The sequence below is a fragment of the Sceloporus undulatus genome, chromosome 5, assembly GCF_019175285.1.
Source record: "Sceloporus undulatus isolate JIND9_A2432 ecotype Alabama chromosome 5, SceUnd_v1.1, whole genome shotgun sequence".
NCBI lineage: Eukaryota > Metazoa > Chordata > Lepidosauria > Squamata > Phrynosomatidae > Sceloporus > Sceloporus undulatus.
The window spans coordinates 191,187,786-191,214,836 of record NC_056526.1 but is presented as its reverse complement, the minus strand read 5'-3'; the positions used below and the strand labels follow the sequence as shown (position 1 = coordinate 191,214,836).

Below are 27,051 nucleotides of genomic sequence, written 5' to 3'. Positions count from 1 at the left end.
TTCCAGGATGTTGGAGTGATACCATACTGGGCATCCTTTTGAACAGACTTAGGTCAAGTCCGTACTTTGGATCAAACACTGATCAGAATGGAGACTGCAGTTAAGAAATCAGGAGAAGACTAGAGGAATGGGATTTTGCTTTCAATTTTGTTTCCCTTCTCTGCCCCCATTTCTAAGAGAGGCTGCTGTTATGGGGCGTTAGATGTTGGCCCTGATAAAGTGAAAGCCGACCCCACCTCCTTTCTTCAGCCCAGGCAGCTGGATCATGTCAGTGGAGAAGAAGAGGCCATACGTGGGCTTGGCTGGGGATTGTCTGGGGAGGGAGAGCAAGGCATTAGCTCCAGCCCCTAATTGGGACCATGTGTGGCGTCTGGAGGGGGATTGGCGTGTGGTCCAGGCACTGGTGGCACGAGAGGAAGGCAGGCCGCCTCATTAAGCTTGCATGGCATGAGGTTGGGCAATGGCTGCCAACCTCCTTGGGATGACTGGGGGGGGTCCATTCCAGATCCCCCTGAAGATACCAGTCTGAAGCAGAACTGTGATAGCATACCTGCAAGTTGGTTCCAACTCCTGGCAACTCTATCAGGGGGTTTTGCTGGCAAAACATTAGGAATAAACTCTTCACAAACTCACAAAAAACTATGAATGCCGGCCATGAAAGCTTTCGACTTCATCTATCAGGGGGATTTCTTGGCAAGATTTATTCAGAGGGGGGGTTGCCATGCCTACGCATTCTGCGGGTAATACACTTGATATGGTCTTTTGTACAGACATGGTAATTCCGTGGGCGGAAATAATTAATATTTCCCCCCTGTCATGGACGGATCATTTCCTGGTGGAGGCAAAAATCAAGGCGTCTACCCAGATCCCTCCCGGGGGTGGCGGACCTATTAGGATGGTCCACCCTCGAAGGCTGATGGAACCCAAAAGGTTCAAAGAAGCCCTAGAGGGGTATACGCTTGGAACCGACGGCGACTCTGTTGATGCCCTGATTAACATCTGGGATACCAATCTCTCCAGGGCTATATACAGTATCGCTCCCAAGCGCCCTCTCAGAACTGCCTCCAAAAGGAAGCCCTGGTATACGGAAGATCTCCGGGCAAGGAAGCGGGTTCTGCGACGGCTAGAGCACCGCTAGCGGAAACACCAACGCTTATCCGACAAGACTCTCCTAGACCACCTTTTGGAGGACTACGGAGAGGCGATACGTGCAGCTAAGAACTTGTTCTATGGTGCACGTGTCGCGTCCGCGGAGTCGCGTCCGGCAGAGCTGTTCAGGGTAGTGAGGGAGCTAACTCAGCTCCCTCCTGCTCTGAACCCTATTCTTGAACCATCAAAGGCCTGCTGTGACCAATTTAACAACTTCTTCGCGGATAAAATCTCTCGGATAAGCAAAGGTCTAGATGCCAGTCTTAGAGTAGAAACCAGAGTAGAGGTGTCCAGAGCTTCCATGGATTCAGTTATACTGGATCACTTTGAGTCTGTGAGTACCGAGGATGTGGACAAGATCCTTAGGAGCATTAGGAAGACGACCTGCTCTCTCGATCCCTGTCCCTCATGGCTAGCGGCTCAGGGGGGACCGGTAGTAACTTCAATGTTACACCGGATAATTAATACATCTCTGAGGGATGGGCAATTTCCATCTAATTTAAAATTGGCCACTGTAAGACCTTTGTTGAAAAAGCCCTCCCTCGACCCCCTGATGCACAACAATTACCGGCCTGTTTTGCTATTGCCATTTTTAGGGAAGGTGATCGAGAGGGTGGTTGCGATCCAGCTCCAATCGATCTTGGATGAAACGGATTATCTAGACCCATTTCAAACCGGCTTTCGGGCGGGTTACGGGGTTGAGACGGCCATGGTCGCCTTGGTCGATGATCTCCGTCTGGGCATCGACAGGGGAAGCGTGTCCCTGTTGGTGCTCTTGGACATCTCAGCGGCTTTCGATACCATAGACCATGGTATCCTTCTGGAGTACCTGGCAGAGGTGGGAATCAGGGGCACTGCGCTCCAGTGGTTCCGATCCTACCTCTCTGGGAGGTTCCAGATGGTGCAGCTGGGAGACGTGTGCTCCGATAAGAGGGTCCTTATATCTGGGGTCCCTCAAGGAGCCATTCTGTCTCCCATGCTATTTAACATTTACATGAAACCGCTGGGAGAGATCATCCGGAGACATGGGGCGCGGGGTTATCAGTACGCTGATGACACCCAAATAGTCTTCTCTATGTTTCCGACTGATGCAGTGACTGGGGATGGCATCTCTCCTCTCGTGGCCTGTCTGGAGTCAGTAATGGGCTGGATGAGGGAAAACAGACTCAGCTTGAATCCAGAGCGCAATGCGCTCTACTTGGGGCAACCCTTGTACCATACCCGGAAGCTGCAATTGGTGCAGAATATGGCGGCGAGGCTGGTCACTAACACATCTAGGGCCAGCCATATAACACCGGTCTTAAAAGACCTTCACTAGCTGCCTATTCGCTTCCGGGCGCAATACAAGGTGTTGGTTATAACCTATAAAGCCCTAAATGGCTTGGGCCCAGGGTACTTACAGGACCGCCTCTCTCCGTACAATCCGCCCCACACACTCAGATCAACAGGGCAACATCTATTAGTAGTTCCAGAGTTCAGATTAGTTAATACCTCTAAAAGGGCCTTTTCCATCATGGCCCCCACCCTCTGGAACTCGCTGCCCACTGAGCTCCGCTCGGCCACCTCCTTGGCCCATTTTAAGAAGGGGATAAAAACATTCCTCTTCAAGTAGGCATACCCCTGACCCCTCCCTTTGAATGCCCTTCCCCCCCCCCCCCCTTATTCTCCTACCAGCAGCATTGAAGACCTGGCAGGAGTTTTATTTTAACTGCACTGTTGTTTCTGGTTTTTGCTGTGTTATTTCATGTATTTTATGTATTGTATTTTGCACTGTTGTAAACTGCCCTGATGTTTCGAAGGGCGGTATATAAATAAAGCTTTTATTATTTATTTTTTTATTATTTATGCCTTCCACTGAAGCTGAGAGAGTGTGACTTGCAAGAAGTCACATCCAGTTGGTTTTCCATAGCTGAGCGGGGATTTGAACCCTGGTCTCCAGAGTCATACTCCAATGCTGACACCACTACACCATGCTGCTATGGGCATCACTTTATGCATTGGGCTGAGAAGGGGGACCCATGACTTGTCTCAAACTAAGCTCCCTTTTGCAAAGGTGCAATCAGCTCCTTCCCATGAAAAATCAGAATCTGGGAAGGGCTCAGTTTTTGAACCACAGCACCCAGATTCCCCCAGCCAGCATGGTCAAATAGTAAAGCTCTTCCTTAGTGGTGTGCCTTCAAATTGTTTCCGACTTACGGCGACTGTAAGGTGAACCTATTGTGGGGTTTTCTTGTTAAGTTTGCCTTTGCCTTCCTCTGAGGATGAGAGAGTGCGACTTGCCCAAGGTGACACGGTGGGTTTCCATGGCTGAGCCAGGAATCAAACTCCAGTCTCCAGAGTCTTAGTGCTCAAACCATTACGCCATGCTGGTTTCCTTCTAAGCCCTTGTACCATTTCAGGACAGGAGTGCAAATTTGCACATACATAGTTACACACTCAGTGCTGGTGCTATAGCACACTTTTGCTGAATGCCAGCATCTGCGTCTTATCCCCTGGTGCAATGGCTGTTTCTACATTTCTAGAGAATTGTCCTCAGAATCATAGAGTATATTATTATTGTTAATTGTGGTCAGCAAGCAAATGCCCAGAGCATTTCCATGCGCTCTTTTCTACCTCAAACACAGGTAGGAGCAGGTTGGCTGGAGAAAATCACTGGAAATCAGAGGAAAGCAATGCCAAAACTCCTTGGAACACATATTGTCAAGAAGACTCTATGATACAGTCATAGTTAAATCAGAGGCTGCATCCACACAGCAGAAAATAATGCAGTTTGACACCGCTTTAAGTGCCAGGACTCAGTGCTATGGAATTCTGAGATCTGTGGGGGGTATTTTTTGTTTATTTGTTTGTTTCTATCCCTTTTTTCCCCTGTTCCTGGCTGTCTTGAAGTGAATTTCAGGCTGCCTCTACACTACAGAAATAACCCATGTTGACACCCCTTGATTGCCCTGGCTCAATGCTATGGAAATGTGGGAGTTGTAGTTTTGTGAGGCATTTAGCCTTCTCTGTCAGAGAGCTCTGGTGCTACAACAGACTACAAATCCTTTGATTTTGTAGGATGGAGCCATGGCAGTTAAAGGGGTGTCAAATGGGATTATTTCTGTAGTGCAGATGCAGCCTCAGTTCTCCTGAGTGACCGGGAGACAAGTTGCTTATAAGCCTTTGGACAGCTCTGTTTCTTTTCATTTTCCAGGTGCAAACGGTGAACGGTCCCACACTCCATCTCCGCCAAACTCCCCAGGACTTCTTAACGAAAGCTGCAACATTGCTCCTCTCACGCCTTCTCAGTCGCCGGTAAGGAAAATGGGTTTGTGACCCAAGAAGTGGATGCTGTCTCAGAGTACCATATATATGCGACTATAAGCTGACCCCATGTATAAGTTGAGGGTAGGTTTTGGGGCCGTGGATGCCTGAATCCATGGATATGGAAGGCTGATGTGGAGGTACAGTAATCATAGTTGGAGAGGCCCTCCATCAGTTACTTAATCTCTGCCTTTTGTTTCCAGCGGAATGAAATCCGGACACGCCGATCCACGCCATTCTCGGTGGTGGTGGCCATTGACTTTGGCACAACCTCCAGCGGCTACGCCTTCAGCTTCGCCACTGACCCAGAGGCCATTCACATGATGAGGTATTTGCCGGAGCTGGGATATTTCCAAAATGCATCTCTTCCTTGCCTCTTTCTTACAGACACACACATTCATCCTTCAAATTGCCTACCTCCAATGCAGAAATCTACTATGTATTCCTTGGATGCTCAAGTAGTTGAGGGATAGTTCTTTGCGGGTTTTTCGGGCTATGTGGCCGTGATCTAGAAAAATGTATTCCTGATGTTTTGCCAGCATCTGTGGCTGGCATCTTCAGAGATCTTTCTCTAAAGATGCCAGCCACAACTGCTGGCAAACATCAGGAAAAACTCTTCTAGAACACGGCCTCATAGCCCCCCCAAAACCCAGAAAACACTATGGATGATGGCTGTGAAAACCTTCGACTTCACATTGGGGAAAAAATGTAATTTTTCAGTTATCTCAGGAACATAATTTTTTTGGGGGGGTACCATGAAGCAAGAGAAAGATGTCTCCTCCAAATCACAGGGAAGTGATTTCCCCTTGTTGGAGTCTTACGTCTGGTTCGGACAAAATGGCCATGGCACCACTGCCAAAAATTCAGGGAGGGCTGGAAATGGCCTCTCAATGCTTGGAGTGTGACCACGCTTGCTTTCAAATGGGAGAACCAAGCTCATCTTCTGATTCCTTCTTTACAGGAAATGGGAAGGAGGCGATCCCGGAGTCGCCCACCAGAAGACCCCCACCAGCCTTCTGCTGACCCCCGAAGGCACTTTCCACAGCTTCGGCTACACCGCCAGGGATTATTACCACGATCTCGACCCCGATGAGGCAAGAGACTGGCTGTACTTCGAAAAGTTTAAGATGAAGATCCATAGCACCAGCGTGAGTCTCACTGAAATTTGCTTGCTTAGGTTGCATCTACACTGCAGTACTGATGTAGTTTGACACCGCTTTAGCGTTAGCTGTGGCTGCATTTGCACTGCAGAATCAATGCAGTCTGATACTGCTTTAACTGTCATGGCTTGGAGGGAAGCCTTAGGCTGCATCTGCACTGCGAAATTACTCTGGGTCCTTGTTATTTGCTGCATTTCAGTTCCAGGACCTCCCCTTCCCATGGATAACAAAATCCGTGGATGCTCAAGTCCCATTAAATATAAGGGCATAGCAAAATGGTGTCCCTTATATAAAATGGAAAATCAAAGTTTGGTAAATCCGTGGATAAGGCGGACACAGTGTGCGAACCAGAATCAAGGAACACGAGAGACACTGCAGACTGGGCCAGCCAGAAAAATCAGCAGTAGCAGAACATGCCACAAACCATCCCGGGCATAAAATATTGTTTGAAAACACTGACGTTCTGGACCATGCCAACCACTGCCATGTCAGGATGCACAGGGAAGCCATTGAAATCCACAAACACCTGGATAATTTCAACTGGAAAGAAGAAACCCTTAAAGTGAACAAAATTTGGCTACCAGTCCTGAGGAATAGCAATATTAGGACTGAGCAAATGCAAATGAGAAACCATTCAGAGTCAGGGGCTTTCCCAGCAGATAAGGATCACCAGTTAGTAGACATTAATCCTCCTTTGCATTAGCCTCCCAGCCTGAGGCCGGCCATCAAAACTGAACAAGACACATGCAAATCACTCCTGCATTTCCAGGCTCACACAGTATATACACACCCAATTTTTCCAGGCAAAGCATTCTCTGAAGATGCCAGCCACAGATGCTGGCGAAAGGTCAGGAAAAAAATCTTCTAGAACATGGCCACATAGCCCGAAAAACCCACAAAAAACCATTGATAGCTTGGGCTTTTGTAGTAGCTCAAGTCTGCAAAAGCTCACGCTACCAACGTCTCTCTTTCAATTCGCCTCAAACTGGTGTTGCAAGATCTCTTTGTCCACTAAGAATGGCACTTTTAGAGAAGCAGAGGATGTGAAACCACCTGGACAATATCGCTCCTAATCTGAAATGCAAAGCACAAAGTTTCAGTCAACTGTACCATGGAGCTTTTTTTGGACTACAGCTTCCATAATCCCCCAACGTGGCCAATTCTAGGAGTTTTAGCTGCAGCCCAAAAGTTAACATCTCCACAGCCTGTTGTGTTGTCACTATGGAATTTATCACACCGGGGCTGATATTGGCGTTAAAGAGAGATTAAAGTGCATTTAAAGCATCCTGCAAATAAAGCAAAAATGACGAGTCATTGCGCAAATGATTATTCCACACAATTGAGCAAATAACGTGATATCAGAAATGCATTGTTGCTGAAATACCGAAAGTGAAAAGGTGCGCGTTAATGCTTCTTTGTGACCACTTTAATGGTGCGACATTGTGCAAAATCGTTTTGCATAATTACATGATTTTTCTGGGATGTTCATGGGATAAACTCCTTCGTGTGATAAACTCCAAAGCCTGGGATGAACCAAAGAAGTCACTCCATGGAGGGAGGCTTAGCTGTCATCCTCAGGGTGATCAGATGCCCTAACCACAAAGGAGGACAAGGCACCTCCGTGCTTCTTAGCTATGTTTGAAATGGAGGACATTTTGAAATCCCTCCTGGACATAAGGTTGAAATGCTGGCTATGTCTTGGAAAAGGAGGACATCTGGTCATCCTCAAAGCTCTCAGCCATATGTGAAAAGGTCAGACGAGTTCGGATAACACGAAGCCTGGAGCAGTGGGCTGGTTGTGATCTGTTTGTACAAGGCACATCTCACGCCTGTGAAGAATTCCACATCACAGTCCTTTCCTTGCACTTCTTGGCAGAGCGCATGTGTTGGGCCCTATGAGAACAGAATCTGAGACTGGAGGGCCCCTTGCTAGGATCCCATCCAGCTGTATTTACATTAAGTTTTTATGAGCAAGTGAGAAATGATCTTTTGGAAGATTTGCAAAAGTTACCATGCCTGCAATAAAGAGCTGAGAGCCTAAAGCAAAAATATTTAGCTCTGCACTAGAGTATGGAAGCAAAAGTGAAGGAAGGTGCAATGCAAAAGAGCACCCTGGCCAGGGCAACCAGATGTCCTCCTTTTCCAGGACCTGTCCTCCAGCACATGGGGTAGAATCATAGAATCCTAGGTCCCATTCACACTACAAAAATAACTCAGTGTGAAACCAGGTTATTTTCATGGTGTTCACATCTCCCCCAACTGCACTTGGTGCAGTTTCCAGGGAGTTACCAACAAAACCACTTAACCCATTATATTTGATACTGAGTTTTCCCTCGCGTCTTTTTTTAAGAGCCGCAACAATCTGCATCTTTGTTAGTGTGAGTATGCTACTGAATTGATTCTGGTCACTCTGCATTGTTCCCGAAAATAGAGGTGCCACCATTTTAAACTGAAACAGTGGCACATGTGAATGGCAACAGGATTTAAATGCCATGGAGAGATTCTAACGTAAAACATAGTGGGAACACCGAACGGGATTCCAGCAGGGCAGAGATCCAGATCTCCTTGGAATAAAAATGAAAGTGCGAATGTGCCCATAAGAGTCAGAAGGGGTCCCCAGAGGCCATCAGCTTCAACCCTTTGGGGGCCAGTCATAGTTACGTTTTTTGCATGGAGTGATTCATATCTGTGAATTGATTCAAAATCGACTCACCATTCCCACTACGTTTTAAGGCAGCAAATCTCTCTGTGGCATTTAAATCCGGTCTGAAGTTTCCATTTGCCACTGTCCCGGGTCAGAATGGAGGCTCTCCCATTTCCTTAACTGTGGCTGTGCGATCCGAATCAATCCAATAGTTTACTCACACTATTGGAGATGTGGTTGTGGTTCTTCAAAAAAGAACCGCTAAGAGATTCAGTGCCAAATGAAGTGGTTTAAATGGGCTTTTTGATTCCCCCCCCACACACACACACAAACTGCACTGAGTATAATCGGTGCAAGTCTGAAAGACAAGGAAATAACACACATTATTTCGAAACCGGATTATTTTGTAGTGTGAATGTGTGTTCCTTGCTCCAGCAAAGGTATCCCCAGCAGGGAGCTGTCCAGCTTCTTTTTGGAGACATCCAGAGAAGAAAACTGTACCACTTGCCTAAGCTATTGGCTCCATTGCTGGCTCTTGATAGGGCTCAGTTCCCTTTTTGGCACTGAGCTTTTGCATCTTATTTCCCACACTCTCCATTTTTAAAGAAAATCCCAGTTTCCCGAATGTGAAAGCTCCAAAAACAACTTTCCCAAGCTCTGGTCTTTGCCTGAGGGTGCATCTACACTGTAGAAATAATACAGTTTAACATTACCTTAATTGCTGCTGTGGCTCCACCCAAAGGGATCCTGCATTTGTTATATTATGAGGCACCAGCACTCTTTGGCAGAGAGTGCTAAACACTTTGCAAAACTGCAATTCCCAGGATTCTATGGGATGGAGCCACAGCGCTTAAAATGGTACAGACCCGCTTTATTTCTACTGTTCAGATGCACCCACAGTCTAGAATCTACTAGAAGAATAGTTCATTTTGTAGCGGCATCGGGATGTTTTAAGAGATGGAATCTCATCTCAGCAGGGATATTTTCTGTCTTTAAAGTGCACTTGCCAGCATCCTGGAATAAACAAGGATGGTTTGAGTGGAAGGCTATACCCTCCCTCTGACATTTCAGAGATGGAAACAGGAGCACATGTGGCCAAATAACAGCAGTGTGGTTGCAACTGCAAAAGTTATCAAGGATGAAAAACACACAAGCTAGGAAAGGCTGCAGCAGCTTGCTTTTGCTTGAGCCTAGTAGGAAGAACAAGATTCCACTGCTTTCTCTTTTTTCTCTCCTGCTGAGTGAACTGAGTTTGCAGTTTGAACTCAGTTTGCAGCAACTGAACTAAGCCAATGACTAATGGAAGAAAGTGGGAGGAAGAGGAAGGAACCCGGATCTTTAAAAGCAGCTGGAAAAGCAGGACAATAGAGCATTAATTGGGACTAATGATTAAAGGGGGTGCAACATTGTCCTTCCCAGTAGACTACCTGACTGTTCAGGCCAAAGCAGACAGTCGCAGCCTTTCCTAGCTTGTGTGTTTCCCCTCATTAATCACTTTTCCCTTCTTGACCACACTCTGATGCTGCTTGGCCACATGGGACCCAGTTTTCATCTGTAAAATCAAAGAATCATAGAATCTGTCCTCAAGTGCAGCAGCCCCAATTCATGTATTGAATTGAAATGAAATGAAACTGCTAGTCTGTTTGACATTTGTCCATTCACAGTGCAGTCGTGTCTGCCTCTGGCAGTAAAAATAGCTTGGCCTGGTCCTAGTTCTGTGGCATGCTGCTGCTGAACAGTCGGGGACTGACCTGTTTCTGTTTCTTTTCCATTTTGTCCTTCTCTTTCTTTCTTTTTTTCATCTGCTTTTTCCCTCTTGCTAGGACCTGACCATGAAAACTGAACTGGAAGCAGTAAATGGGAAAAAGGTGCAAGCCCTGGAAGTCTTTGCTCATGCCCTCCGCTTCTTCAAACGGCAAGCTGTGCAGGTAAGTGTGTGTGCATTGCAATAGGGCTATTCGAATCCTGGGATATGTAGTTTTCTGGGGCCAGTATGTCAGTATGAGCCAGTGTGACATAGTGGCTTGAGTGCTGGACTATGACTCTGGAGACTAGGGTTCAATTCCCCCTCAGCCATGGAAACCCACTGGGTGACCTTGGACAAGTCACATACTCTCAGCCTCAGGAGAAGGCAATGGCAAATTCCTTCTGGACAAACCTGGCCAAGAAAACCCCATGATAGGGTCGTCGTAAGTCAGGAACAACTTGGGGGCACACAACAACAACAACAACAACCTGCCATCCTATGGAATCCTGGAATATGTAGTTTTCTGGGACATTATGGCTTTCTAATACACAATGCTAAAAAAAAAAAACTCATTTCCAATTCTAGGATTCCATAGGAAGGACCTTGCTGTCCATCAGTTGGCAGGCAAAGACTTTCTATTCTAGCGGGCCTTTAGAACTGACAGGTTTTAAGCAAAGGATGGCAAGAGAGTGCTATATTGTTTTAAATGATGCTGCTGCTGATAGAGGAAGAAGCAAGTTGTGCAGGCAGCATGTTCCTCTGTGCCTTGTGTTTGCACACTGCAATTGATTATTGTGTGTCACAGTTGCGTATTTTCCATCGCATGTTGCAGTTATGCATCATATATTGGGCTTTGCAGTTGAGTGTTGTATATCGCATATCGTGGTTGTGCATCTTACACTGTGCATTGCTCATTGTGCGATGGAACCCAGTAACTGACACGTGTTGTGTAATGTTGCTTTTCCATGTGGGAGTTGCATGGTGCCAATGTAATGTTATTTCCATCTGTGGATATTTATGCTGAGGTCATGTTGGATTGCAGCCATTGCAACCCTTTTAACTTATAAGATGCCTTGAATCCCAACCTTGAGGGGAACGTGAGATATAAATAAAGTTAACAACAACAACAACAGTAACTCAACATGCAGAGATTTAGATTATCTAACCCCAATATAGGATCTGGTTGTAAGGTGAGAGCAGCTGCTCTAATGAAAGAACAACTTCCATCCAAGTCCTGGTCTTCCTCCGGCATTCATGCCGATCCACCCCTCTCTTTCATTTCTTCCAGGAGCTGAAAGACCAGTGCCCTGCCTTGCCAGAGAAAGATGCCATCCGGTGGGTGATCACCGTGCCAGCCATCTGGAAACAACCCGCCAAACAATTCATGAGAGAGGCAGCCTATTTGGTGAGTATCAGTCCAGGGATAACAACTTTAAATTACAATTCTGACTTCACACTGGATGACAGCACCATTATTTGCAGGACAGTTTTTGCGGTACACTTTCCAAATTTCTTTTATGTTTACAAGAGGTGGTGTTACAGTGGAGAAGGAATATCAGACACTTCAAATGCTGGCTCACGCTACTGCCCCAATGGTGACTTGTGGTTTCCATGTTAGTGGGGCAGTGAGAACTCTGGTGCCAACACAAACTGCAAATTCCAGCATTCTATAACATTGAGTCATGGCAGTTCGAATGGTATCCAAATGCATTAAATCTGCAGTGTGGCATCAGCCTCGGTTGCTCATGTGTGGCCATTGTACACAGAGGTGCCTTGTGCATCAGTGTGCATTTGTGCTTGACACATGTGCTTTACACATAGCTCTTACCATCAGGAAGTTCTTCCTAATGTTTAGGAAGAATTTCTTTTCCTGTTGTTTGCACCAACTGCAGCCCGATAAACTCTGGATCTGCAGAAATCAGGCTTGCTCCATATTTGACATCTCTTCAAATATTTAAACATTGCTATCATGTCACCTCTTAACCTGTTTGGCCAGTGCTTTGGCACTCGGTGGCACAATTGGGGTTTTGGTTGAGTAGCACCACATTGCTTTTCAACATAAGACTTGCACAGCACAATTCATTAGTAACTCTGCATGCAAAGGTTTGATTTACACAACACTGGCTTAGATCTTGTAGTTCAGGGAAGTAATGTGTCCAACCTCTGGCCTGGAGGAGAAAAGCCAGAATAAGAAATCCCGAAGCTACGCACCAGGGAGGGAAAGCCAGAACATAGAGACCTATAGTGTCCTGAGACTGTCTTTCTTCTCCCTCTGGGCTATTAGCTGTCAACAGTCCTCTGTGAATTTACACTGACGAAACCCAAAGCCTTCCCAGCTCTAGAGGAGTCTGGCGTTCACACCATAAATCCAGGATGCCAGACGCCTGCGAGGCGGAGGCCTCGGCTCAGCGGTTTTGGCTGCTCTTGGCTTGCAATTTCTGGATTCTTTCTGCCTTTTCCTCCCTCACTGATTTATCTTTTTTTGAAGGAGGGGAGAGTTAGGCACAGACAGCCTCCGGCTGGAGCTGCTGACATCCAGAACTGGAGCAGCCAAGAGAAGTGAGAAGCCTCGCTTTTGCAGCTGAGCAAGAGCTGGCTGGCATCGCACCTTTGCCAAGGTTTTTGTGTTGGCTTGTCTAGCTCTTCTGTATCGAATTTTTGGATGTTTACTCTCTCCCAACCAAAAAAAGGCAAAGCCCTGTTTGAATGGAGAGATGTTTAGGATGCGCTCCCTTTTGAAACATGAGTGTCTAAGGAAGAATGGTTGCATTTTTAAAAATTTTATTTTATTTTTGCAGTGGCTTGTGTTTCTCCCTGCTTTTTATGTTAATTTTCTCTGCTGCTTCAGGTTACATTAAGTCATAGAATCATAAACTCATAAAGTTGGAAGAGGCCACAAGAGCCATCCAGTCCAACCCCATTCTGCCATGCAGAAACTCACAATCCAAGCATCCTTGACAGATGGCCATCCAGCCTCTGCTTAAAGACCTCCAAGGAAGGAGACTCAACCATCCTCTGAGACAGCATCTTCCACTGTCAAACAGCTCTTACTGTCAAGAAGTTCCTCCTAATGTTGAGGTGGAATCTCTTTTCCTGTGGCTTGCATCCATTGCTCCATCTCCTATTCTCTGGAGCAGTAGAAACAAGCCTTTTCCATCCCCAGTGTGACACCCCTTTAAAAACCTAAACAGGGCTAGCATAACCTTCTCTTCTCCAGGCTAAACATCCCCAGCTCCCTAAGTCGTTCCTCACTGTACACATCTAGACTTCATATATTTGCTGTGTTCTCCTTCCCCTTCATCACTCTGTGGCGCCCTGTTCTTTGGACGTCTCAGGCTGCATCTGCACTGCAGAAATAATGCAGTTTGATACCACTTTAACTGCCATGGTTCAATGCTTTGTCATTTGTTGTGGCACCAGCGTCCTCTGACACTCACAAAGCCACTAATCACAGAATTCCATAGCATTGAGCCATGGCAGTTGAAGCAGAGTCAAACTGCATTAATTCTGCAGTGCAGATGCAGCCTCTTTCCCAGTTCAATAACTAAATATTCAATTTGCAGGATTCTCTGGTAAAACAGCCTCTTTGGAATCTTCTTCATCCACCCGCTGCTGCTTATCCTTCACTGTACTGAGCTTTGTTTTCTCCCCTCCAGGCGGGTCTGGTTCCGTCGGAGAACCCGGAGCAACTCCTGATCGCCCTGGAGCCAGAAGCAGCCTCCATCTACTGCCGGAAACTGCGTCTCAACCAGCTGATAGACCTCAGCTACAAGCCCCAGGCCAATGGCCTTGCCTCGGACCTCCCCATCGACTCCAGCTTCAGACAAGGTGAGTGGGGAAGGGGTGGGAGGGCAGAGACCTGGAGCTCTGACCAAGGCCAAGACTTGGGCAAGAGAGAATAGCATGCCTAGTGGAACTGGTCTGACCCAGACCAAGAATTAGCCAAGGAAGAAGACTGTGCCCAGTAGAACTGGTCTAACCCAGGCCAAGACTTGGTCAAGAGAGAACAATGTGCCCATTGGAACTGACAATCTCCTGAGCCTCTGAGGCTGAGTGGAAGCTGCATGTTCCAAGGCGGTCTGCCTCAAAGTATGAGATGTCTCTCTGGTATCATCAGCTTTGGGAGACTTGGTCTACTTCCTCAGATCCATGGAGTGAACTGGTGTCCTTAGGTTCTTCACTTCATGCATCTGAAGAAGTAGACTAGTCTACAGTACTTTATGCTTTCTTTCACTGAGGTAATCTCAAAGGTACTACAAGATCACTTTGTATTTCAAGTCTCTTGGGCCTCCTGCAGAAATCCTTGGTCACAGCCCTTCATTCCTCTGCCACTTTGGTCCAAAGAAGAAGCCTACAACCCTTCTCCTTTGCCACAGCCACTGCCTTAACTCCCTTTAGCGGCCAGTGGTCTTCTTTTGACCTCCTTGCTCTGCCTCATTGCACTGTCTTGAACTGAGGCCACCAGCCAGTTCCCCTTCCTTCTTGAGGCCACCTCCAGCCAGGCTTTCCCTGCTGTTCCTTCTGTGCTCTGGATCGAGGAGCCTTTGTTTGGGATTTGGATATTTTTTTTTCCTGAGCAAAAAGCAATGTTTTAAATTAAGACTTCTCCATCTGCCTTCCATTTGGTTTTTATTAGCAGAACAAACCACAGCTAATAAAAGGTCTGCTTATTGCAAGCTGCTTCGTGGAGGCTGCTGTGTCTCTGCCAATGAGGAGAAGAGGAAGAAGGTTGTGGAAAGGGGCTGGATGGATGGGGCAGCCACCCCCAGATTTCCCAAGATCTGAACCCCAAGACTCCTAAGGCAGAATGGAGAAGCCAGGACACATGTAGGACACCTCCTCAACTGTCCTGTGTCCCTTGTCCTTGCTTTGGGCCTCCTTTCAAAATAGATCCAGGCCTTTTTCAATAGGCAAAGCCTTCTGCGCATGCTCAGCATCACTTTGCACATCCTCAGAAATTATGTTCAGCTCCCCATTCCCTCAGCGTTCCAGAAAAAGTTGGAAACTTTTAGGGTTGGCATGAGAATGATACAAAACTTGGGAAAATTCTAAGTGGACTATCAGGAAACCATCACCAACGAAGTGTCTTTGATGGCCAGAGGTTGCAGAATGGATGGGGCTGACTTTTCAAACATCTTTGTGTTTATTTACTATTATTCTGGCATTTTAAAGATGTTTCAGTTGGTGTTTGGACAAGGGAACTAGTTCGTGTTTTAACAAGTAGAATTAATCGTATTCTTATTGGAAACAGTTTTAATTATGTTGAAAGTTGCTTTGCTTTCCAGCCCTGGGGGCAAAAAGCCTATAAAGAAAAATACAATTTAAAAAATGTTTATATAACAATATAAAGAAAATGTTTTTAAAAGAAAATGCCTTTAAAATAGGCTTCAAAGTAACTTGAAAAGTAACTAGAATGTTATGCATGCAGCTATGCATAAAGAAACACAAACAAGATGGATATCATTCTCATTCACTGGTTGGAAATCTGTTTGTATCTCCAGGGATAAATTTCCTTATGGAAGCAATTGCACTTTGTCCAATTTCCACATTCATTTTAATAATAATAATAATAATAATAATAATAAATTTTATTTATATACCGCTTTTCCAAAAGATCAAAGCGGTTTAAGGCTGCAAAAGTAGAGACACACATGAAGTGCTATTGTGTATGCTTGCACATGGTTGGGGTTGATACACAATTACATTCTGTTGCACATTGCATTGTGCCACATTATCATTCAACACAAGGGTTGCGTAGCACCATCGGTCCATGGCTTGACATGCAGAGATTTACTCTGCACAATCCCAGTATATTATTTTGGCCACTGTGGTAGGCCCTCACTATCCTCCAAAAACCCACAACATCCCTCAATCTAACATCTCCTTAACACAGCGTAAACACCTGCATGCAGATACGCACCGTAGCTACATTACACAACCACTATGCAAAATGGGAACATTGAACAACAGACGTCTTTGGCTAGGTGCCATTGTGCAAGGTCCAATGCATGATGCACAACCACAATGGAAAAGAGGATGCACTGGGTACTCACAGTGTAAAGTATAGAATGCACAACCACAATGCACAATATGGAAATTGCAAAGACAAAGCACCGATGCAACTCATTGTCTGTGCAACTCCACTTCCATCGCTATCAGCAAAATGAATATGTATCTTTCAATTGTGTAATGGTGACTTTTTGGCCTCTAATGTTTAGCGCAATTTATACATGCATTGGTCCCTAAGTGAATTCCAGCCCAAATGTTGCATGTAACTGTTATTATTTCCAAGTCTGAGTTCCTTTGTCCTGTTATTGGACTTCATTTTTACTAAAGCGTATGGGGGGAGGGGGGTCATGGGAAACTATTTTCATCTTTGGATCAGAAGTTCTGTTCTTTCTAAAAAATACTAGATTCAGATGCATGGCACAAGATGCCAGCTTGATGTCAGCTCGAAGAGAAGGTTAAGAGGTGATATGAGAGCCCTGTTTAAATATTTGAAGGGATGTCATATTGAGGAGGGAGCAAGCTTGTTTTCTGCTGCTCCAGAGAATAGGAAACGGAGCAATGGATGCAAGCTGCAGGAAAAGAGATTCCAGCTCAACATTAGGAGGAACCTCCTGACAGTAAGGGCTGTTAGACAGAGGAACACACTCCTTCCTCGGAGTGCAGTCGAGTCTCCTTCCTTGGAGGTCTTTAAGCAGAGGCTGGATGACCATCTGTCAGGGATGCTTTGATTGGGAGTTCCTGCATGGCAGAAGGGGGTTGGACTGGATGGCCCTTTTTGGAGTCTCTTCCAACTCTATGATTCTATGATTCATGCCCCACATATTTGGTTTTCTTTTTGTATGGGCATACAGTCTTTTCTTGGAATACACATGTCTATCATTCTCCAACCATGGGCCACCATGCTCAATAGCACTACATATGCATCACACTTTTCCCTTCCAAGGAAGAGTTCAGTGTATCCAGAAAACTTGTTGTATGTTAATCTCTACCTAATCTAAAAGTCAAGCTGGATATTAAGAAAAATGCATATTTCCCATGATTTTCTGTTTTAGTTAATGGGATCAAAAAACCCCAGAGATATGTATTTCAGCAATCAGACTTGAAAATCAAGCCTTTGTTTGCCTTCCCATGCCCAGTCACTAAACAAAACACACTAAATGCAAGATACGGCTGTGAGGACAATCCCATGCTATCAGAAACAGACGTGTTTCACCACTGGAGAGAACACTTCTTCTAAAAACATGCTGAGCACAACATTGCATTTCACCCTAATTAAAGACTATGGTTTCCTTCTTCTGTGTTTGCCCTCCTCTTCCCTCTCACTTTCTGCCCTATTTTCTTGCAGCCCGAGAGCAGCTTCGCCGTTCCAGGCACAGCAGGACCTTCTTGGTGGAGTCCGGAGTGGGCGAACTTTGGTCCGAAATGCAAACAGGTAGGTGCTGATGGGAAAAGTCAAAGTGGAGGTTATGACAGGTCTCCAGGAGAAGCATGTTGCTCCTCCTGACAATCTAAACATGCAGAGTCTGGAAACAATGCCCTACAAGGAGAAACTTAGGGAGCTGGGGATGTTTAGCCTGGAGAAGAGATAGTTAAGAGGTGATAGGATAGCCCTATTTAAGTCATATTGAGGATGGAGCAAACTTGTTTTCTGCTGCTCCAGAGAATAGGACCCAGAGCAATGGATGCAAGCTACAGGAAGAGATTCCACCTCAACATTAGGAAGAACTTCTTTATTGCAAAAGATGTTCAACAGTGGAAGATGCTGCTGCCTTAGAGAATGGTGGAGTCCCCTTTCTGGAGATCTTTAAACAGAGGCTGAATGGCCATCTGTCAGGGATGCTTTTATTGAGAGTTCCTGCATGGCAGGGAGTTGGACTGGATGGCCCTTGGGGTCTCTTCCATGATTCTGTGATTCTATGTTGGGACCCTGGTTTCCTATCAAGGGGTTCCATCTAATAAAGCTCCACATGGGCCTTATGGTGGCTTCAAAGGTAGCAAAGGGCTGGAAGGTGGCCCTGTTTCTTTTTGTCTCTCTCCTGATGCTACTTCAATCATAGAATCATACTGCTGGAAGAGATCCCAAGGGCCATCCAGCCCAACCTCCTTCTGCCATTCAGGAACTCACAATCAAAGCATCCCTGACTCTTTAGCAAAAGGCCAAGTCAAGGCATTGGACATTGATGCTCAAGGTTCCCATTGGTACATCCAGCAAAACACCACCAGAAGCAGAAGGAACACAACCAGGATGTAAATCTTTGCTTATTTGGCTCAAAAATGTATCCATGGGATTTGGGCACTTTTCTCCCGCGTGATAAACTCCTATGATTCTAAATGCAGCTCCGCTCTTCTGCTTCTTGCATCCTTGCAGGAGATCGGTACATCGTGGCCGACTGTGGCGGAGGGACGGTGGATCTGACGGTGCACCAGATTGAGCAGCCGCAGGGGACCCTCAAAGAGCTCTACAAGGCATCGGGTGAGCCTCACGGGGAAAGTGCCTTCTCCAGTCTCTGTGCAAAAGGATCTAGTTGCAGCACCTTTGAGAGCAATTGAGAGCATCTGACGAAGTAGACCAGGGTTCCCAACCTGGGATGTTCGCAGCCCCAGAGGTTGCAAGATGGAATTTCAGGGACATGTGGTTTTGAATGACAAGTCACAAATCATCATGCTTTTTTCTCCCCTGAATAAATTAGGAACTAATTCACTGGTTCCCAAACTTTGGTTCCTCAGATGATTTGAACTTCAACTCCCAGAACCCCAGCCAGCTGGATCAATAGCCAGGAATTCTTAGAGCAGAAGTCCAAAACATCTGGAGAGGACTGAAGTTTGGGAAGCACTAATCTAGTTGTGAAGCTGAAGTCTTTCACATCCTGCATCCATAGTTTTTTGTGGGTTTTTCGGGCTATGAGGCCATGTCCTAGAAGACTTTATTCCTGATGTTTCTCCAGCAGCTGAGGCTGGCATCTTCAGAGAATGCTGGCATGGAAGAGAGAGGGGTATATATAGCTACTGTTGGTGGAGGGGAAGCGATTTACATGTTAATCTGCATATTGTTCTGTTCTTGAATGGCAAGGCCTCAGGGTTTCTATTTACTTAATGATCCATTCTCTGCTGGGAAATCCTCCTGACCCTGGGTAGTTTTCATTTGTATTTTGCTGGGTCTTGATTTTAGTGTTTCTCAAGACTGGTGGCCAAACTTTACTAACTTTAAGGGTTTCTTCTTTCCTTTTGATGTTGTCCAGGTGTTTGTGGGTTTCAGTGGCTTCCCTGTGCATTCTATCCTGATAAACAATGGATCATTAATTAAATAGACCCCCTGAGGCCTTGCCATCAACAACAGAACAATACACAGTCGAACATGCCAATTGCTTCTTCGCAACCAACAATATATATACATGCTACTCTCTTCTATGCCAGCATTCTGTGAAGATGCCAGCCACAGATGCAGGCAAAATGTCAAGAAGAAACTCTTCTAGAACATGGCCTCATAGCCCAAAAAACCCACAAATGGGACTTTGTATTAAATGAGACTTGAGCATCCAAGGATTTTGATATCCGTTTTGGGGGATCCTGGAACCAAAACCCAGCAGATATCAAGGGCCCACTGTATTATTTTTGTAGGGGATGCAAACATTAACCAAACATTTTCTAGGAGTAGGGGCATAGTAAAGCTTTTGGACCGCTGAAGTAGACCAAGTCTACAAAAGCTTATGCTACACCATCTCATATACATAACTACAAGTTTTGCATTTCTATTACTGTTCTCACACACAGCCTGCTTGCAAAGGTCTGTCCCCAGACCATCTGCTCCATGCATCTGAGGACATAGATTCAAAGCTGCATCTGCACTGCAAAAATAATCCAGTTTGACACCACTTTAACTACCATAGCTCCATGCTATGAAAAATCCTGGGATTTGTAGTGTGTTGCCGCACCAGAGCTCTCTGACAGAGAAGGCTAAATATCCCAAAAGACTACAAATTCCAGAATTCTATAGCATTGAGTCATGGCAGTTAAAGCTGAGTCAAACTGGATTATTTCTGCAGTGTGGACACAGCCTCAAGTTTAGGAAAGCTCCTGTCACCAGCATCTTGTTCCTTTCAGTTAGTCTCAAAGGTGCTACAAGGTCCCTTTGCAAACTGTAGATAGACAGACTATGTACCTGGCTGGCTAGCTAGCAAATCTGTCTATCCGTCTATCTATCCGTCTATCTCTCTCTCTTTCTCTCTCTCTCTCCCCCTCCCTCCCATTTTAGATTTTTGCTTGCAGCTGGCATTGAGCTCAGGAGTTATGTTAGGGCACCATCTAGTGTCAGAAGTTGAAATAGCAAGCATGATCCCAAAGAGGAAGAAAAGGGAACAGCCTTCTTTAACTCAGGATTTTTTTAGGATTTTAGGATTCAAACCCTTCTTCTGTAAAGACAGTTAAAACATTGTTGTGATTTATAAATATTAATACAGGTTGAGTCCCCCTTATCCAAAATGTTTGGGACAAGAAGTGTTTTGGATTTATTTATTTATTTTGGATTTGGGAGTATTTGCATATACTTAGAGGTAGGTATCTTGGAGAGGGACTCAAAGTTTAACCACAAAATTCATGCAGTCCTCCAAATGTTGTTGGGCTGTATTTCCCAGCATCCCCCACTGTTTCCTGTTCTAGCTGATGGGAATGGTAGTTGAGCCATTGGTACCCTAAAGACACCAAGGCTATTGGCATTCTGGATTTGACACTCTCAATATGAGCTTGCATTTGAGAGAGCAATCATTTATGCCATCTCTGCTCCTTTTGCATCTTACCAGAATGTGTTTTACTTACTGTAAGTATGTACACATCTCAAAACGTGCGGCTTTCGCTGCAAGCACTTTCAAATCAATGTGTGTACATAATTCTGGACCATCTCAGTTGATTTCCAAATGCCGGCTGAAATAAATGCAACTTTGCACATTTCCCAAAAAGAGACCCATGCGGGAGATAAAAAGGTGTCTTGTCTAAGTTGTAGCGGCATCCCAGAAAATGCTCTGCTGCTGGTTGGTGGCAATTGTATTTCATTGGGAGGAAGGCAGCTGATTCGGACATCCTTGCTGTTGTAGTCTTGAAGTCTCCCTGGGTTTGGTGTGATCCGGTGGCTTTCCTTTGATCCTGTTGTTTCCTTCCAGGAGGTCCTTATGGAGCTGTGGGGGTAGACCTCGCCTTCGAGAAACTGCTCTGCCAGATCTTTGGCGAGGACTTCATTGCCACATTCAAGGCCAAGCGTCCGGCGGCTTGGGTCGACCTGACCATTGCTTTTGAGGCTCGCAAGCGGACGGCGGCACCCCACCGCGCCAACCCCCTCAACATCTCCCTGCCTTTCTCCTTCATTGACTTTTACCGGAAACATCGGGGGCAGAACGTGGAGACGGCCCTCAAGCGAAGCAGGTAGAAGCAATGGGGTCTTATCTTGGGGTATTTCCCCCAAGGGGAAACTACAACAGGAGCAATACATGAGTGTTTCCTGACTACATAATTATTGTCACTTTCCCGGTGCATTTTCTTTGGATGCCTGGACGGTTTTTCTAAAGTTTCAGCTGAAGTTTTAAGTTACTGTAATGCTAGAGATTTGGGGTCTGAAGGAAAACTTCTTTCAGGGGGCAGAATTTTTATTCGGGGGGTCAGTGCCCTAATTTTGGACCCATTCCTGTTAGCTACATTCCTGATTTTACAACCCTCGTATTGCAATGGATCCTTGGTATCAACTGAGGTTTGGTTCCAACATCCACGGATACCTAAATCCAAGGATGCTCGAGTCCCATTAAATACAATGGCATAGTGAGATAGTGTTCCTCAAATAAAATAGCAAAATCAAGGTTTGCATTTTTGAATTTATATCTCCTTTGAATGTTTTCAAGTCGTGGATGCTTGACTCCATGGACACAAAATCTGTATATATTTTTTCCTTCCTACATCTCCAGCGTGAATTTGGTGAAGTGGTCCTCCCAGGGGATGCTGCGCATGTCTTCCGAGGCCATGAATGAACTCTTCCAGCCCACCATCGGACAGATCATCAAGCACATTGGTGAGTTAACGCAAGATCCAATAGAGGGGTTGCATCAAAATCAGGTTATGTCAGGGGTCATATCATAATCCATAATTTTGGCCCCAAAACCTGCCCTCAACTTATACATGAGGATGACTTATACACAAGAATATACAACATGTTTCTTTTATCTGTTGTCATCTGCCTTAAATCCCAAACTGGTGGAAAAGGTAGGATATGAACACCACCACCACCACCACCACCTTTCCTTATGCCACTGTTTTTGGACAGGATTGTTGTGCATCACTCCATATGCAGGGTACACCTATACATGTCATTAACAGGATGCCAGACATGGAATCTATTGTTGTTATCAGCATCAGCATCATCAAGTTATGTCCTGCCTTTCCCCCATTAATGGGACTCAAGGTGGCTAACAACATTTTAAACAACCCAGGATAAAAACCCTACAAAAGCTATATGAAGTATAAGATACACAATTAAACAATCCTATATGAAAACAATTAAAAATACTAAAATTCATCCACTGTGAATGGTAGATTGACACATAGGTAAATCCCATTTATTCAATGGATTTACTCTAGCTGGGACTTCTAAACGTTTATGGGATTCAGCCATGAAGCCTCTGTGGCATCTCCCTTCCCATCTAATTTCTTTTTCCTAACTCCCCAGATGACCTCTTGAAGAAACCAGAAGTAAAGGGCATCAAATTCCTCTTCTTGGTGGGAGGCTTTGCAGAGTCGGCCATGCTCCAGCACGCCATCCAGTCGGCCTTCAGCGGCACTTGCCGGGTCATCATCCCGCAGGACGTGGGGCTGACCATCCTGAAAGGGGCCGTGCTCTTTGGCCTTGACCCCACCATTGTCCGGGTGAGGCGTTCGCCCCTGACCTACGGCGTCGGGGTGCTGAACAAGTTTGTGGAGGGGAAGCACCCCAAAGAGAAGCTCCTGGTCAAAGAAGGGAAGAACTGGTGCACGGACATCTTTGAGAAGTTTGTCTCCGTGGACCAGTCTGTGGCCTTGGGCGAGGTGGTGCAGAGGAGCTATTGTCCAGCCCGGGTCGGGCAACGTAAGATCATCATCAACATCTACTGCTCTGCCACGGATGACGTGGTCTACATCACCGATCTTGGGGTGAGGAAATGCGGCACCATCAGCCTTGACTTGGATGAGCTGGAGGAGTCCAACTCGCCAAAGAGAAACCGTCGGGAGATCCGGGCAAGCATGCAGTTCGGTGACACCGAGATCAAGGTGACAGCCATGGATGTCCGGACGTCCAAGATTGTGAGGGCTTCCATCGATTTCCTCTCCAACTGATAGCCCAGGAGTTAGGTTTGGGGCAGAGGGTGAGGTGGAGAGGTTGAGAAGCTACACCCCACATCCTCTTCTTTGTAAACATGGGCCAAGTCATGTCCAATGTGGAAAAGGAAGCCGAGCGTTGCCCAACTTTCAGACACACGCCTGGTTGCATGACTTATCAAAGGAAGGCAAGCTAAAACCAGAACTTAGTAAGATTCCTTTTGTAGGCCAAAATTGTAATCCAAAAAGAATATCTTTGCCAAACTCTGGAATGTGGAACCTATATGGTCATTCAGCTTCCTTTAACACTACATCGTCAAAAGCCATCTTCTGAGAACTCTTGTAGAGTGACCAGATGGTTGGTTGACTCATGAAACTGATAGTGAATAATTCACAAAATGGGGCCAGTATTGTTCAGATCCTCTTGCACCGGCAACATGGTTGTTGGCTTTGATGGAAACACATATTTTCCATGGATTCTGCTGTGACAACATCTTCTGCACAACCAGACAGAAGAGCTCTGGGAGACCGGCTGGCTCCTTGTTATGGGAATATCTTAACCAGAGTCCAAATACCATGTATAGTGAAGGAAGCTGCAATGTGGCCAGGGGGAGATGATACATTCCCTCATTGTTCTCAGTGCCAAATTGCATGTTAGAAAGAACGTCAGGAAGAAACTCTTCTAGAACATGGCTGCATAGCCTGAAAAACCCATAAAAAACTATGCATGTTAGTTGTTGAAAGCAGTTAACCTGAATAGAAAGACGGCTGTGTCTACTAGTTTGGACAAGCATATCTATGAGAGTAAGGCTTTGGACTAGTCTCCTTGGTGCATGACACTCATGGACATTAGCAGCCGAAGGGAAAAGCATAGCCATCATGAAGGAAGGGAAGCACTTGAGAAAGAGGCAGCTTGAGCCAGCAGATAGCAAAGGAGACCCTGCATCAGAGTTGTGAGAATTGTGACTTCGCATGACGTCCTGTGATAATCTTCATGTTCTTCTGCAATATTGACGGGAGCATACCGCTATGCTCCCATCTTTTTTGCTGGTCTGATGAAGTCCAGTGCTATGGAAATCTGGGATTTGAAGTTCTGAGAGTGATTTAGCCTTCTCTGTCAGAGAGCTCTGATGCCGCAACAAACTACAAATCGCAGGATTCCATTGGATGGAGACATGACAGATAAAACAGTGTCAAATTGCATTAATTCTTCAGTGTGGCAAAAGCCCTGCTCCAACAACCAATGCACTACACCATGATGGCCCACTTAGCTTGACAGCCATTATTGTTTGACACCTCTTCCAACCATCAAAAAAGGACCAAGCGAACGCACAACCTGTTTGACTCTTCGGCTATTGCATGCGTGACTTGGATGTGCTTTGAGATGTTCTATGCTCTTGAGATGTGCAGCTGGGACAACAATGGACAGTAATGCAACTCTGATGCGCAGCAGTGACTGGGATCTATACTGTGAAAATCAGCAATATTGGAAAAAGAGCGCTATCTTGCTTTGAGACACCAGCCTTTTCTTTCCCATTCAAAAAGGCCTCCAAAAGCCCTGGTCATAACAAAAGAAGAGTGCCATGCGAGTCTAATTTGGGTGGTTTGGGAAAAGAACACTTCTCTAGGAACCTCTGGGACCTCCAGCACAACTCTATGGTCAACATCTGGCAGAGTTGCGCTGAAGGACCTAGAGATTCCTGGAGAGAACATATTAATTAAAAACGTGAATAGTTAAATCTGCAAAAGTCAAAGCCGCAAATGTGGAGGGTCGACTGTAATTCGTTCTCATTACTCATTACAGTGGTGTTTTGTTTTGTTTAAATGATTATTTGCTGTTATCCTCTGCAGTGTTTAAACTTGTTATATTACCTGGTGTGTTGGTTGTTAGCTTTTCATTACTTTTTGCCCTTTGCTGGGGAAGGGTTGGTAAGAGACTGGTGCAAAACAGGGAAGACACCAGATTATGAACATACTCCAAAGGTGTTTTTAAAAACCTGGAAAAGGAACTGGAGAATGAAATAGGACTGGGCAGAATCTTGTTAGTGGCTTATGATCCTGTGTGACAGTAAGAGTTATTCCAGAGCAGAAGACGCTGCCACCTCCGAGTGTGGTGGGGTCTCCTTCTTTGGAGGTCTTTAAGCAGAGGCTGGATGGCCATCTGTCAATGGGGATGCTTTGAGGGAGAGTTCCTGCATGGTAGAATAGGGTTGGACTGGATGGCCCTTGTGGTCTCTTCCAACTCTGTGATTCTATGATTCTGTGAACTCAGTCTCATTCCTCAACCCTGTAGCCACATTCCTGGGCTTGCTGGCCAGCTGAGATGGCTCAACCGAGAATCATAGAGTTGGAAGAAATCTCAAGGGCAATCCAGTCCAACCCCCTTCTGCCATGCAGGAACTCTCCATCAAAGCACTCCCTGTGACAGATGGCCATCCAGCCTCTGTTTAAAAACCTCCAAGGAAGGAGACCCCACCAAAATCTCAGAGGAAGGAGTGTGTTCCACTGTCAAACAGCCCTTACTCTCAGGACGTTCCTCCTAATGTTGAGCTGGAATCTCTTTTCCCGTAGTTTGCATCCATTGCTCCAGGTGCTATTCTCCGGAGGAGCAGAAAACAAGCTTGCTCCCTCCTCAATATGGCATCCCTTCAAATATTTAAACAGGGCTCTCCTATCACCTCTTAACCTTCTCTTCTCCAGGCTAAACATCCCCAGCTCCCTAAGTCTCTCCTCATATAGGGCTTCATGGTTTCTCCAAGAGAAACAGGAGTAGGTTCCTGCCTGTAGGTGGAAGCAGAGTAACTGTTTTGTATTCAGGTGTAGCTGTGTTAGCCATATAGCTATCCCAAAACCACAAAAATCAGCCAACCAAGATGAACAAAATACATGGTGCAAGCTTCCAAAGCTCCACTGGCTTCTTCTTCATCAGGCAAAGGTGTTAAGAATCATACAGTGCTATATAAATAAAGTATAATAATACAGGAGAATATATGTATATATATGTTAGTCAGAGGCTTGCATTTTCTCAAGGCGTTGCTGGGTGTTGTTCTTTGGAGGGATATCTCTCTTCCCCCTCCGCTGGCAACCAAGCCTTCCAAAGTCTAGGAAACAAAATCTGACTTCCCTTAGCAGTGCAAAAAGATGCCAGATATCTGCATCCTTCGTGTGTTTAGGCAGAGAACACTGAATCCTTCAAGAGAAGCCTCCATGCTTTTGCATCAGGAAAATGTTAGGCGTCGTTTCAATTGTCAGTCTTGTAGGTTTTTAATTGTACTGTGTTTTTTAGACTGAAAGCCGCTTTGGGTCCCAGTCTTGGGAGGAAAGTGGCATAGAAATAAATATAATAATGATGATGATGATGATGATGATGTTGTTGTTGTTTTGGTAAAGCATGCCAAATGTCCCAATTTTTTTTAAATGTTTTACCTTTGTTGGGAGGTAGAAACTACAAATATTGGCTCCAGTCCATCCGTTCCCTTTAGGATCCCCTATAGAGGTAAAATGCTTTCCAACTTATGGGGACCCTAGGTGACCCTATCACAGGGCTGAGAGTATGTGACTTGCTCAAAGTCATCTAATGGTTTCCAAGGCCAAGCAGGGAAGTGAGCCCTGGCCTCTGGAGTTGTAGTCCAACGCTCAAACCAATGCACCAAACTGAATGCCAAGAGTCACACTTCTCTCCCCTAGAAGTTTTTTGGATTTCAAGATAC

At 45.6% G+C, this 27,051-nt stretch overlaps 1 protein-coding gene across 2 annotated transcripts in view; it reads left to right on the top strand.

The window, feature by feature from the left end:
• HSPA12B (heat shock protein family A (Hsp70) member 12B) overlaps window positions 1-25,715 on the top strand; it is a 43,238-nt gene extending 17,523 nt beyond the window's left edge. For both annotated transcript variants that reach the window (XM_042470426.1, XM_042470427.1), the window contains exons 3-13: window positions 4,343-4,443; window positions 4,656-4,780; window positions 5,414-5,600; window positions 10,080-10,184; window positions 11,292-11,408; window positions 13,660-13,831; window positions 17,358-17,444; window positions 18,381-18,485; window positions 21,166-21,424; window positions 21,958-22,061; window positions 22,716-25,715. In XM_042470426.1, the coding sequence (XP_042326360.1) occupies window positions 4,343-4,443; window positions 4,656-4,780; window positions 5,414-5,600; window positions 10,080-10,184; window positions 11,292-11,408; window positions 13,660-13,831; window positions 17,358-17,444; window positions 18,381-18,485; window positions 21,166-21,424; window positions 21,958-22,061; window positions 22,716-23,359 (2,006 nt within the window). In that variant the 3' untranslated portion in view covers window positions 23,360-25,715. The remainder of the gene's footprint in view (window positions 1-4,342; window positions 4,444-4,655; window positions 4,781-5,413; window positions 5,601-10,079; window positions 10,185-11,291; window positions 11,409-13,659; window positions 13,832-17,357; window positions 17,445-18,380; window positions 18,486-21,165; window positions 21,425-21,957; window positions 22,062-22,715) is intronic.
• The last annotated feature ends 1,336 nt before the right edge of the window (window positions 25,716-27,051 follow it).